The sequence below is a fragment of the Oxyura jamaicensis genome, chromosome Z (genome assembly GCF_011077185.1).
Source record: "Oxyura jamaicensis isolate SHBP4307 breed ruddy duck chromosome Z, BPBGC_Ojam_1.0, whole genome shotgun sequence".
In the NCBI taxonomy this organism is placed as follows: domain Eukaryota; kingdom Metazoa; phylum Chordata; class Aves; order Anseriformes; family Anatidae; genus Oxyura; species Oxyura jamaicensis.
Genome location: NC_048926.1, coordinates 74175233 through 74189434, shown reverse-complemented (window position 1 = coordinate 74189434; position 14202 = coordinate 74175233). Strand labels below are relative to the sequence as shown.

Here is a 14202-nt window from a genome sequence, read left to right as displayed (position 1 = left end):
TTAGTCAAAAGCAACAAAAGATAAAAAAAAAAACGCACAAGGTTAGGTATAGGAATTGCTGTTGCACTTTTATTCTAGTACAGCTCCCATAATCACAGAAGTTTGTTCTCAGGTTATTCTGTGTACACTAATAATGCTAAACAGTTGACATACAAGTTGTACTAACATTATTGAGTGAACAATGTTCATAGGTACAAACAAAAGTTTAGATCAGGCAAATTCCTACATCAGAGTGACAACTAGTATACTAGTTAATCAGCATTGGTTGGGAGGGAGGGGATAGAGAAAAAGGAAATATTAAGAAGTAAAAGCAAAAACCAAGTGTTGGTAATAATTGTTTGAGATGCTAAATACAGCAATAAGGACTACATGTCTTTGCAAAAGACTCCTAATTATTTCAAATCACATTAACTCACAAAAGTAATATTAGGGGCATGTTTTCTGTTGCACAAAATTTTACAGGTAATTACAAAATATTCAAATATGAAGTCCTTTGCATGATCCAAAAAGAAGTATTGACAAATCCTTCAGGCACAAAGAAGCAGTCTCCTAAGGTTACTGTTTTTGAATGTTTAATTCTCAACAGCATAACATAACCACCAAGCAGAATTTATGGCAATGTCTTTCATAGCCATATCTGTAAAAGCTAACACTATTCCAAGCTTTCAGTAGTTAAAGCAAGTAACATTCTAAGAGTTGATGATAATTTAAAACATTTGTTCAAACAACTATACTTGTATATTACATCACTTGTATCAACATATAAAAATGAATATAAATTGCTCATATATAACGCAACCTACAAAAGTTACCTAGTAAAAGGAGTGCTAAAACATTTGTTCCACAAGTTCATAACAACCAAGATTTCACCAGCTCATAATGTGGGCATAAATTCAAAGAAGCACTCTGAATTTATCACTGCTTCCAAAGAAATCTTGTTATGTGATCTTAACCAAGGGAGTGAAAGAAACGTTAAAAAAAAAAAAAAAAAAAAAAAAAGAAACATGGATAGCTGACTACAAAAGTCCTGTTTACTTTGATTTTTTTGTGCAAAACCAGTTCAAGCCTAGATCTCTAAACTAAAACAAATCATGTTTGAATCATCATTCAAAATGAGCAATACAAAATTGAGGATCCCTAGGTATTAAAAAAAAGTTAATTGTATTACACCAGCAACATAGAAACAGATTTTACTATTAGTTTTACCAAATCTCATTACCTGATACAGCACTTCCAAAGTGACAGGGTAGAAAAGATTTTCAACAATGATTCGAAGAACAGAACCTTGACCTGGAAGGAGTCCACCTTCAGCAGCAAGAGCACTTGTTATAGCCAGGCTTCCAGACTGCACAGCATTCACAGCTTGCAATGCAGCTTGGGCTCTCTGAAATCATGACACAGCAGAGACAACAATTAACTTACACACACACAAGCTATTCATATCTAAAATAATTTACAATGAAAAGTGTGTAAAATGCATTTTAAAATGCAACTTTTAAAAACCTTATTCCATTTATATGATTATCTATGAAAATGCTGTGTTAGTAGGTAAATCATCCCTCCTTACCTTCCCCCTCCACTAAAAGAAGTCAGATCACACTCACAGAATTTTAACTTTCTTTTTCAGTTATACTCTTACTACTTTGTAATGCCATATAAGCAACATTTTGCTTTGATTATATAGTTTGTCATTCTGGAGGTGTATTCCAGCAAATCAACACAACAGTGACATGGTACTGGACTACCAAACAGTCACCTGCTTTATTAGGATTTCATTCTCTTCAGGAACTGAGTTTTGACAAGCATAAGCTTAAAGATGCATACCTTGCTCTGTTTTCTTAGCTGAGCTATTGGCTGCAAAAAACAAACCCACACCTTTAAACTCACTCCTCAAACTGTCTCACTGGAACTTGAGTAGTCTGAATAATCATTTTTGATAGGCTTTCCTCAAAAAGGACTTCAAGATTAACTCTGAGAGCCCTATGGAGAGACATTCCTTTCCAAATGAATGTTGTGACTTGAAGCCGTATCTCATTAACACTCTTCCCTTGGAAGAAGGACTAAACACGACACAGGGTATGGATGTTATCTGGTTCCAAAACATGTAACCCCGCTAAAACAAACTGTCTTTCAGGGCTGAGCCTAGACACTAGGATGTCAGTAATGTAGTCCTCAGCTACCTGACTGATGTTTCTAAAATTTAAATAAAATTCAAACAAAAGAATCGTAAGTGAAATACACACATATATTTTTAAAATGGACCATTTTAATTTTAATAGAAGGAGAAAGCAAAGACTATCATATACTAAGCTGAAAATGCTGAGAAACACAGAGTCTCTTGCATTCCTTGTTCTATTTGCAAATATGAGTGTAGTTTTCCTGAGGCTGTTACATACACCACATAGTTATCACCTTATTTTATTTGTTTTTGCAGATAACAAACCAATCCAGCAATCTTGGATGAGAAAAGAGACAAATTACATTTACCAGATTGAAAAGTTTCCAAGTTTTCAGGTACTTGCATGCACAAATTAGAAACGAACAGTGATACTTGTTGCAATCACTATTTGCAACACTTGTATAAAAAAATCAAAATCCTTATGCACACACCATATTCTATAATTTATATAAGATATGCATATATAAGTACTAAAGATATATATCTTTAAGAAAACACAAATGTAAAAATCAATTGTCGAGTTTTTACGATATGCCTGATTCTTTGTTACTTAAATGGTAACAGGTAAAAAAAACGGGCTTTATTCAGTGAAAAGAATTTACTGAAGACTTGTTTTCTTCATGTTTTGAAGCCATTGAGAGCTATTATCTCATGTTAAAATTCACAAATGGCAAAAGTTCTTTCAAAGCATATTGTAAGAAGTATTTCTAAGTCATGTCGAATATAAAGGCCATAGAAACAAACGTTTCAGTATACCAAGTGAATACAGGTCAGAGGCTAAAAAAATGATCAGAACACTAATAATACTCTGCAAACTCTGTTCTGTAGCAAAACAAATCTCTAGAAGACAAACTTCATAGCAGATAAAAAATATAGTTAGGCAAACTGATCTAACTTCTTCTTCCAAAGACAGCATAAGCAGCAATCTTTGGAACCACCAAGGACCTGCATCACTAAATCACTCCATCAGTTCACTTTTACCATTGATCAGAAGTACACAGCAGGCTTTCGGCTTCAGAAATCTCTCACCCCCAACCCCTCAGCAAGATGGGAGGAGAAAATACACCACTTTGGAGCAGCATGGAGCAGCAGAGACAAGGCATTATGAACTGACAGTAACACCCATTCCCTCTCCCCCTGCACCGCTTGGTAAAGGGAAAAGATAGCACAAGCAGGAGTGAAGAGAGGGGCCTGCAGGTAGAAGATCAGTTTAGGAGGTTTTTTTTGTTGATGGTTTTGTTTTTGTTTTTTAAGTTCTCATCATTCTCCAACTCTACTTGAGTTCTCTTCTGGAGTAGTTCTACTCTACTTCTAGTGGGCAAAAAATTTAATTACTCTTCCCCAGGTCAAGACTGTTTTCCCCAGGATGGTAAGTGGTGAGTAATCTCCCTATCCGTATCTCAATCCGTGAGTTTATTCATCATATTTTCTTCTCATGTCCTACTGAGGAGCAGGAGTGAGACTGCAGCTTGGTGGGCACCTGGTGGACAGCCAAGGTTAACCTACAAAGGCATAAAGATATGTACCTGAAATCACAGTACCATGGTTAGTTTACAAATAATGAATTTGGTGACAAATTTCTAGGTAAATTGAACTTCCAAGTGCAGTTCTTAAAGATGTAATATGGTGACCAAATGGCTCACTGTTACAGTGAGTTGATCCTGCTACATTTTTCCTCTTCGCCCAAACCTATTCAACATACTAACCCAGAAAAATTGTGTTTTAAATGCCATGCTATGAACTGAGTCACTCACAAAAGAATCCAGCAAGCACTGTCACTATAAAGGAGAGAATAGAACATGTAGCTGGAAGCAGGAGACTTTCTCTTTTGGCAGCAAAAAGCTGTTAGGTGAGCTCAATTACTCACAGAACTGCTACTTCAAGGATACCTCAAAGCTCCGTCAGTTTTTAATACTGTTATACTTAACCATAAATGTTCATTGAAAAACAGTATTATTAGTGTCATCCAGAAGTCGAATTAGAGAACAATTAGTCTTTAGAGCAGTCCCCTCTGGGAATATTCTTCAATCACTTTTTCCCAAGCTGTTTAATATTGAATGTAACAATGATCATACTAGTGCTGAAAACTAAATATAAAACATTAAATGTGGAGATTTTTTTTTTTAATTATATACCTTCCATGCTAATTGATAAACTCATCATTTAAGAGCTTCCTTTTATAGTTCTAGGCATTGAGAGAAATTATGAATGTCATTTTGCACACAGGACGTGAATAACATAACATCTCCCTCAATGAAGTATGGCTATTTAGTTACTAAAGATCAAAACCTAAACTGAAATCATACGACTATTATTGTGACAAATGACAGTGGCTTCAATGAAAATGAAGCAAACCTTCATCTTGTGCAAAACCCTCTTAAAAGGAGGAGGTGTTCCTGTCCATTGCAAACTGAATCCATAATTAGACACTTGCCCATCTACATTTGGACCAGAAATCAGTTCCCAATCCTATTATCAGAAACATGAGCCTGCTGAGATTGTCTAGAAATCTCTTCACTGAGGAAAGATCCTAGTCTTTTCCTTATACAGAGGACTTTTTCTTCTGAAATGAAGGCTCAACTATCCCAAGACAAAAGCTCTTTCACACTGTTAGCATTCAAAATCCCTGGAGTACTGCTTGACCAAAGTTTACACTTGACAAGCACAATTAACAAAACGGTAACTCAAAAACACTATATTATTTTTAAAAACAGAAAGCTATCTAGAAAAGCTTCATAGAACTGATTTGACTTCTTCTCATTAAAAAATGATTCCCTCTGACAGTGCACCTAAGCAAATGAAAAGATGACGCAAAGCCCACAAGACGAATACTGCATTCTTTAACACAGTTTGCGTTCGTTTATCTTTATGAAGGAAAATAACACCAAGAACAGTTACCTATACATCTGCAAGACATAATATGTCCTTAAAAAGAAATAAGGTTACATAACTATTTGTGGAGAAAGTATTATCAACTGTAGGAAAAAAAGGGGGAAAAATATGAGGATTAGCATATGCAGGAAAAAAGTCACTACCTGTAACTTCCATGCAGTACCCCCTTTAATCTACTGGAAAACAGAAAAACAATTTTGAAGCAGTTTTTATTATTCTCTAAATGATAGGAGCAGTGAGCTCTTAAGAATTCACTAATTTCATCCGTTAATTCCCAGGAAAAAAAAACATGAAATTCTTAGAGTATATGAAGAGACAGAAACAGAAGCATTTCTTCCTTCATACATTATTGTTTGACTTACAATTTGTGGGTGGAAAGCAAAAAGACGGCTGACACCTTCCATTCTGGTTCATGCAGAATGCTGTAAGAGAGGCTAATACTTCCTCCCCCAGATAAGAGTGTATTTAATTGAAGTGCTCTGGAGAAGAATGGGGCAAGCAATTCAGAGTCTTCAGCACTGAATACATATTGGGAGATTCACAGAAGGAGCAGGGATTCTTTTGCAGTAGGTAATAAACACTACTGCAACCACATCATATCTCACAGCAGAGAGAAATGAGATTCTCCTAAAGAAGTCAAGCAGGACTTGAAGGAAAATGTCCACCACACAAAGACACAATGCATAGATTTGCTTTTTCAGAAATATACATCCATCTCTGTGGGAAGACCTTATAGAGTGTTCCCAGTTTCCTCCCTAGTTTGTTTTCTAATAGGGCACACAGCTTGAGGATCCAGTCTCACTTTACATAAGGAAGACAGGTGTACCCCATGTCTCTCAACAGCTTCAAACAGAATCACCAAACAGTTGAGGCTGGAAGGTACCTTCAGAGGTTGTTTAATCCAATGCCCTTTTTTCAGAGCAAGGTCACCTAAAGCGGGCTGCTTATGACTGTTTTCAGGCAAGTTTTAAATTTTTCTAGGGATGGAGACTACATAACCTCTCTGAGCAACACATTCTAGTGCTTGACCATGCTCACAGTAAAAAGTGTTTTTGTTTGTTTGTTTGTTTGTTTTTTAAGTTTCAGTGGATTTTTCTGTATATGAATTTGTGTCCTTGACTTCTTGTCCTGTCACTGGGCATCTCTGAGAAGAGTCTATCTCCCTCTTTACTCTCCCCTCATGAGGTATTTATTTGCCCCACATCGCTAAGATGTCCCTGAGCCTTCTTTTCCTCAGTCTCAACAGACCCAGCTGTCTCTGGCTCTCCTTGTATAACAGATACTCCAGTTCCTTAACCACCTTTGAGGCCTTTTGATGAAGTTGCTCCACTAAGTCCATGTCTCTCTTGTCATGAGGAGGCCAGGACTGGACAGCGCTCCAGATGTGCCTTACCAGTGTTGAATAGAGGAGATGGATCACCTCCCTCAATCTGCTGACAGCAATCTGCCTTCTGCCATGTGAGAGGCTGTTGGCATTCTTTGCTGCAAGGGCACACTGCTGGCTTATAGTAATGTTGGGGTCCCTCAGCAACCCCAGGTTTTTCTGTGGCCTAGCTGCTTTCCAACTGCTTGGCCTCAGCGTTCAGTTGTGCCTAGGACTACTCCTTCCCAGGTGCAGGACTTAGCATTTCCCTCTATTGAACTTAATCAGATTCCTGTCCATTTCTCCAGATTGTTGAGGCCCCTCTGAACAGTAGCACAACCATCTGGGATGTCAAAGGCTCCTCCCAGTTCTGGACCACAAGCATGCTGAGGATGTGTCCCATCTCATTATCCAGGACATTAATGAAGATGTTAAACAATACTGGACAATACAGTATCTACCCCTAGTGACTGGCTTCCACCATGGACTTCATGCCACTGATTACAACTATTTTAGCCTTTCAGACCACTTCACAATCCACTTATCTAACTTATACTCCATCAATTTGTCTATTTTGTGGGAAAAAAAGTTTGAAGTCTTACCAAAGTCTAGAAAAGCAACATACACTACTCTCTTCTTATCCACCAAACTAGTCATCTCGATGTAGAAGGCTGTTACATTGGTCAGGCATTACTTCCCTTTCACAAACCCACACTGACTTCTCCCAGTCACCTCCTTGTCTTCAGAATGTTTGGAAACAGTTTCCAGAATCAGCTGCTTCATCACTTTCCCAGGGGTTGAAGTGATGCTGACTAGCAAATGTCCTGGATCCTCCTCCTTATCTTTCTCAAAGATAGAAGAGAGATTTGCTTTCTTCTAGTCCTCAGAAACTTGTCCAGCTGCCATGACTTTTCCAAGATTATGAGAATGGTCTTGCAATGACATCAGCTCTCCCAGCACTCATGAGTGCATCCAATTAGGTACACAGAATTTTTGTCTGTCCAGTTTATTTAAATGTTCCCTAATGAGATACTTCTTCAATTCCCTCAATCAAGACTTTCCTACTGGGCTCAGTGGCTTGATATTCCCAATGGCAAGTCTTAACAAATAAAGACCAGGAGAAGGTGCCTAGCACTACCTTTTCCATGTTTTTTGTCACCAAGGCTCCTGTCCTGTTAAGCAGTAGGCCCACATGTGCCTTAAGTCTTCCTTTTGCTATCAATGCACATTCAGGAGCCATTCTAGTTGCTGTTTACATCCTTCGTTAGAGTCAAATCCATCTGAGCTTTGGCATTCCTAACCACATTCCTACGTACTAATATAATGTCTTTATATTCCCCTCCTGGGTCACCTGTTCATGCTTCCCCCTCTTTTATGCCTCCTTCGTATGTATGAGCTCAGTCAGAAGCTGCTTATTCATCCATGCAGGCTTCCTGCCACCTTCACTGGATTTCCTGGTCATTAGGATGAAGATTCCTGAACCTGAGCTCCTCCACAGTAATATTGAGAAGTCCCTGTCTGAAATAACTTCCTGTCTAGATTACAATTGACAGAAAAAAATCTATTAGAATTTGACTATTGGCGTAGTACTAGTAGAAAGTAGTCTGTTTATTTACTAATGCAAGTCATGTACAATTTTACCCTGTTAAATGGAAATAATATACTTACAGCCTGATTAGGTAGATTGTCAGTCTTAAGTTCTCTGTGATTGGAATACTGAATATAAATAGGCTGACTGCGGAGGAGAGGTGTAACAGGAGTATAGTAGTTCACCATAGTAACAGCAGCTTCTTCAGAAGCCATTTCCAAAAAAGCCTGCAATAAATATATAACAGTTTTCAACATTCTTTTGTTTACAGGAAAGAACAAAGCATCAAACCATCACTTAATTCCAATCTCACTAGAAAAAAAGATTACATGAAACTGTAGTGCTGATTTGCTCAGCATTAAAATGTGTTCATGTATGCAAGTTTGTGGGGTATATTTGATTTTCTTAATAGATTTTTATCTATGAGAATGGTCTTGCAATGACATGCGCTGTCTCCGCACTCATTAAAAAAGTGGTGGAATGAGTATGACATGTGGGAAGCTATGCTAATAAAAATTCACTGCTAATGAATTTATTAGATTCCTGAATCAAAGCACTATTGCTTAGGTTGCAGATACACGTACTGAACGAAGCAGTAGGAACTGAACACTAAACATCTATCAGTTTGTTCACAATATTAACCCAGTCCAGTGCTCTACAAAATTTATGAATGAATGCCTTTTATTTTTAGGATTCTAGTGTTCATTCATCATATGAACTGCTCCTTCTCATCTAAAAGAATTAAAAAAAAAAAAAAAAAACTTAAGCAATTTATTTCACATAAAATAATTAATATGCGTGTTAATTATTTAATCAAACAGGTTACTTCAAGACAGCTAAATAGTGGCAGCATAGTTCTTGATCACCTACATATTCTTATGCAAGGTGTTTTAATGTTTACCGTTATTATCAACAAGTTACTAGGTAATTATTTAATCAAAAATATATTAAAAGCATTAAATACCAAGACATCCTTCCACATTTGAAAATAGGAAAATCTTGAGCTGTCAATGAAATATTTAGACATCACTGCAATCACTTCAGTCAAATGCAATACAAAAAGGGTTATATAACATGAATGACATCATCAGCCTTGCTCTTATAATTAAAATATTGAAAACATACCTGACTTTTTCCTTTTAGCATCAACAGATTGGTCACTTTGCCAAAAGGAAGACCTAATGAAATAACTTCTGCTTCAGTGACATCACTTGGAATTTGACGAAGATGAAGGACACGAGAAGGGGAGCATGGAGATCTGCCTCCTTTGAATTTCTTGTTGTCATTCCCATTAGCTAAAGTATTTAGGGAAAGGGATGGACAAGGAAACAAGACACACTTATTATGCAGTATAAATGCCAAAACCTAAAAGAGAGAAATTGCTGTCTCAGTATTGACATTGTCTGTTATCTGTAGCTCTCTGAATAGTAAGAAAGGACAGATCATATAACCAATGGACAGTTTAAAAAGCCCCCCTTCAGCTGTTCCAAATATCCACTGTAAGGATGGTATTTTCTTGAGGGGGAGGGGGGGGGGATAAGAGAGGGGTTGCTTATTTGTTTTGAAGTCTTACAGCCAGAGAGGCTGATAACTTCTTACCAAATATGCATGTAACGTATTTATAAAAAGTTACTTACACTGAACAGGCGCAAGTCAGTAGTAACTGGGACTACTCTAACTACTGTAACACATTTTCCCAAGCTATCTTCCTGCATTATTAATTTCTTAACTAGACTCAGAGGAGCATGAAATCCGTACAGATTCTAAAATCTTCCACTTTGGCAAACAGGTTTTTTTGTTGTTGTTGTTTGTTTGTTTGTTTGTTTGTTTTCCTCCACATATGCTTATTTGGATCCTGTAACAGCTAAGTGACCAATGGTTACATTTCAAGGAACTGACTCAGAGTCCTTGAGAGCACTTTTAAACGGAACACCACATCTGAAACAGGCACATTGTTCTAGGAAGTAGGAACTATCACAATGGAGTAATAACTGTTAAAGTAATAAAAATGAAATTCATTAGCCAAACTACACACCCTAGTAATAGACTCTCCTAGAGCAAGATACAGAGGTTTAAGAGACTTGAGAAAAAAAAATCCTAAAATGAGAGAGAAGAGAACACATCCAATGGAAATTGTATTTAAGTCTAACTGTACACCATTGAAGGTAGACCACTTTTGTTAAGAAACAGCTTTTTTTTTTTTAAAAAAAAAAAAAATGTACACTACAAACATCTTCATTCCAGCAAGAGAGAGAAACTTAACATCTCATGTGTTTCATTTGGTATTCCAGAGAATTCCTAAAGATTAGGAACAAATATCTGTGTGAGGTTGGCAAGTCATTCCATGTTTTTCTTTAAGTTTTGAAGACATTCCAAAGCTGAGAAGTGTTTCACACAAGTTTTACTCTGTAAAGGTAATTAATACCCTCCCTGTATAACAGAAGAGCTTGTTATGCATTGCTTTTTTCCATCAAGAAATGCCATCGTTTGCTCTGTGTGTATTCTGGAAAATGTGAACAAGTGGCAAACTTGAAGAGGATGATACTTTAAGACAATGAGAGAGGTACTTGACACTTATCAATACCACGCCAGGACAGGATATATTACTATTAAAACCTAATAACCTGTACCATCTTGTTAAATCTAGTTTTAAGGTTTTTAAGGGACATGACAAAGTCCCTGATCTTACTAAGCCAAGGACTGCTTCACCAAATAAAGCAGCAAATGAAACCTAAGAAGAATTTTGCCTTTAGTTTAAGGTGAGAGTCTTTTGCAGGAGTAATGCCATAAGGGCTCTCTGACTCATCATAGGTGACAAAATGGAAATAAGTGGCAAGTACAGCATTTTCTCTCAGCATCTTCACTGTTACAGGAGTGTTACAGGAATTTGCAGGTCAGGCATTCAGCCAACAAGGCCAGTGCTTAACAGAACAGTTTCAACCTGTGCACATACAGCGTATATCTTTTACTTCACTATCTACCCATATAATTGGTAGCATATATTGGCAAGCATATATTGACTCTCGCTTCTGAACAGTGACCAACACCTGACCTAAAAATCTCATGTGCTATTAAAATGTCTCCTTTTGGTAATGCAGTAATTATATTAAGTATTGTGGAGCTTCAGGTAAGTCAGTAAATCAACTCATTCCATCCCAACTATAAAGACCTCAGCATTTTTAAACTGTACTTCTTTCTCCAGCTATTGTCTGATATGAATCTTGATGCAGAACAATAATCATGTTTTTTTTTTGCATCTAACCTTCAAAATGGATTCAATAATTCTTTAAAGCATGCCCAAGGCCATTACCTCTTCAGAATTTCACACACGTGTGAAAACAGAAAACACATATACATTAGAGAACCCTTAGAACAAAATGAAATTTGGGGTCCAGATTTATAAACAGGAGTTCATCAAAATCATGACTCATGACTGTACAATAGTATTTTCCAAATGAAGAACCTCAGATTGAGAAATGCAAAACATATTATATATATATGACCCACTACACAGAAAAACTGCTGCAGGTGAAGCAGTGGTATTAGGTGAAGACTTCATCTCAATTATTTTTATTTTTAATTCATCTCAATTATTTTTAATTCAGATTATTTTTATCTTTAAGTAGAGAAGCATCAGTGATAATGACTTTTTTTTTTAATTTCTTAGAAGCCAAATACATCTACCTTAATATCATTTGGACACCCTGGAAGTCAGTATGAAGTATCAGTGGTTACAATGGTAATTAATAAAAGACACATTTACTCAGTACTAATTTATATTCCTTGTCAGTTGGCAGCTTGTCACAAAAATACCATCTACACAAGCCTGAAATACATTTCAGCTATTTAATTACTGAATTATAAGCTTATGCTATTTCAAGACAAGCAGAAGCCTATGGAAGTCATACTAAATCAATTAACAGAATTATGAACAAGCCAACATCTGAAACTAAGAAACAGAAGAGAAAAATGTTCTGAAGAGTTCTCAGACTCTTCCTTACTCTTATTTCCCGTAAGGCTGCATGGGGTTGTTGTGACCAAAGTGCAGGACCCGGCACTTAGCCATGTTGAACCTCATCCCATTGGCCTCTGCTCATCGACCCATCCTGTCCAGATCCCTCTGCTGGGCCTTCCTGCCCTCCGGCACATCAACACTTCCCCCCAACTTGATGTCATCTGCAAACTTACTGAGGGTGCACTCAATTCCCTCATCCAAGTCATCAATAAAGATATTAAAGAGGATGGGCCCTAACACTGACCCCTGGGGAACACCACTGGTGACCGATCACCAGCTGGATTTCACTCCATTCACCACCACTCTCCGGGCCTGGACGTCCAGGCGGTTTTTAACCCAGCAAAGAGTGAACCTGCACAAGCCATGGGCTGCCAGCTTCTCCAGGAGAATACTGTGGGAGACCATGTCAAAGGCCTTGCTGAAGTCTAGGTAGACTACATCAATAGGCTTTCCCTCATCCATCAGGCAGGTTACCTGGTCACAGAAGGAGATGAGGTTGGCCAGGCAGGACCTGCCTTTCATGAATGCCTGCTGGCTAGGCCTGATTCCCCCAGTGGTCCCACATACATTGTGTGACTGCATTCAAGATGACCTGTTCCATCACCTTTCCTGGCACCGAGTTCAGGCTGACAGGCCTGTAGTTCCCTGGATCCTCCTTACGACCTTTCTTATAGGTGGGCATCACATTAGTAAGTCTACAGCTATATGGGACCTCTCCAGATGACCATGACCACTGATGGATGACAGACGTCACAAGGAAATTAATTTACTTATAGTTAACTTATACAGCCATGGGACATGAATACTTCAACCCCACACAAACTGAAAATATTTCTAAAGAAAGCAGCCCCAGTTTTCTCTCACTTTCAGCTTTTTGTCCGACCTAAACTTCCAGGTAACCAAATATGCTTACTGAATCTTTCTCAACACATGAAGCATAAATTTCTTTGGGTGGCAATACCACTTTAACATGGTTGAAGAAGCCATGGCTGTGGTTTCACACTGAGCCATCACATCACTTAAATATAGCTAGTTTCTTTATCCTGTACATGTCTACTTAGTTTGCCACAATCTCTTCCCAAAAAACACTGTGCTGAAGAACAATCTGTGCAGATATGTGGTGAATCAGACCGAGGAACCGCCTGATCAAAACAAAAAAAACATGTATATTGTTTCGCTTGAAAAAAAAAAAAAAAAAAAAAAGTGCATCTCAACTCATGGAGAGATCACTTGGGGACATGAACTGGCAGAAAAACAACTGCAAAATAAATTATAGGACTGTGCTGCTGCTCAAGAAATCCTGGAAGTAGGGTAGAAAGCATGAACAAGAACACTCAAGGGAATCAGCTTAACTGTTTATCACAAATTCCCACAACATGCCCTATGTTCCACCAAACTGAGATTAGTGTATGATGTTCATCTTCTGACTCCATAATCCAGACAGCCTTGAATACTGCAAAACAAATTTATTTCAAATGCACAACTACAGGAAAATTGTGCAGGTGCTTGAGAATCTCTGCAGGAGGCTACTCGCTTGAACATAATTATAGAAAATTGGTATTTCTTGACCCATTTCAACAAGTCAGTTTGAGAGTTTCTCAATACTGTTGTTAAACAACACTGGGTAAACTCCAGTGCCTCTACTGTTGGTGGTAGATTGGAGTCAGATTACATACAGTTCAGGACCTGGTGCAGCTGCTAATGGTGACAATAAAGAAATAATTTAAAAAAAAAAATCACAGAGAATACACATATGTTGTTGAAGAAGAACTATGATAAAAATATTTCTCTTATATATACCTGTAGCTGGAGCAGAATTATTCATGGTAAAAGTCCTTTTACTGACTCCAGAGGAAAGAAGCTCGTCAGGTCCACACTAAAAAATAAAAGACAAAATTAACAGTAAAAACTGTTACTGAGAAATAACTTGATAAAAAAATTAACAGTTCCTGTAATTTATTCTTCCCAATAATGTTCCCTTTCTAATACACACTACCCACTATTGCTGTGAATTTATTTTTCACAAAAAGAGTTGGACTCGATGATCCTTATGGGTCCGTTCCAACTTGGGATATTCTAGGATTCTGTGATTCGGGATATTCTATGAAAAAGTGCCAACCACACAGCTATTCATTCTGTCTCAAGATGTTAGTTGGCACGTTCAG

At 37.5% G+C, this 14202-nt stretch overlaps 1 protein-coding gene across 2 annotated transcripts in view; it reads right to left on the bottom strand.

The window, feature by feature from the left end:
- PTBP3 (polypyrimidine tract binding protein 3) overlaps positions 1-14202 on the bottom strand; it is a 57741-nt gene that overhangs the window by 18755 nt on the left and 24784 nt on the right. For both annotated transcript variants that reach the window (XM_035310085.1, XM_035310086.1), the window contains 4 exons: positions 13838-13913; positions 9148-9317; positions 8103-8249; positions 1220-1384 (listed from right to left, as the gene is read on the bottom strand). In XM_035310085.1, the coding sequence (XP_035165976.1) occupies positions 1220-1384; positions 8103-8249; positions 9148-9317; positions 13838-13862 (507 nt within the window). In that variant the 5' untranslated portion in view covers positions 13863-13913. The remainder of the gene's footprint in view (positions 1-1219; positions 1385-8102; positions 8250-9147; positions 9318-13837; positions 13914-14202) is intronic.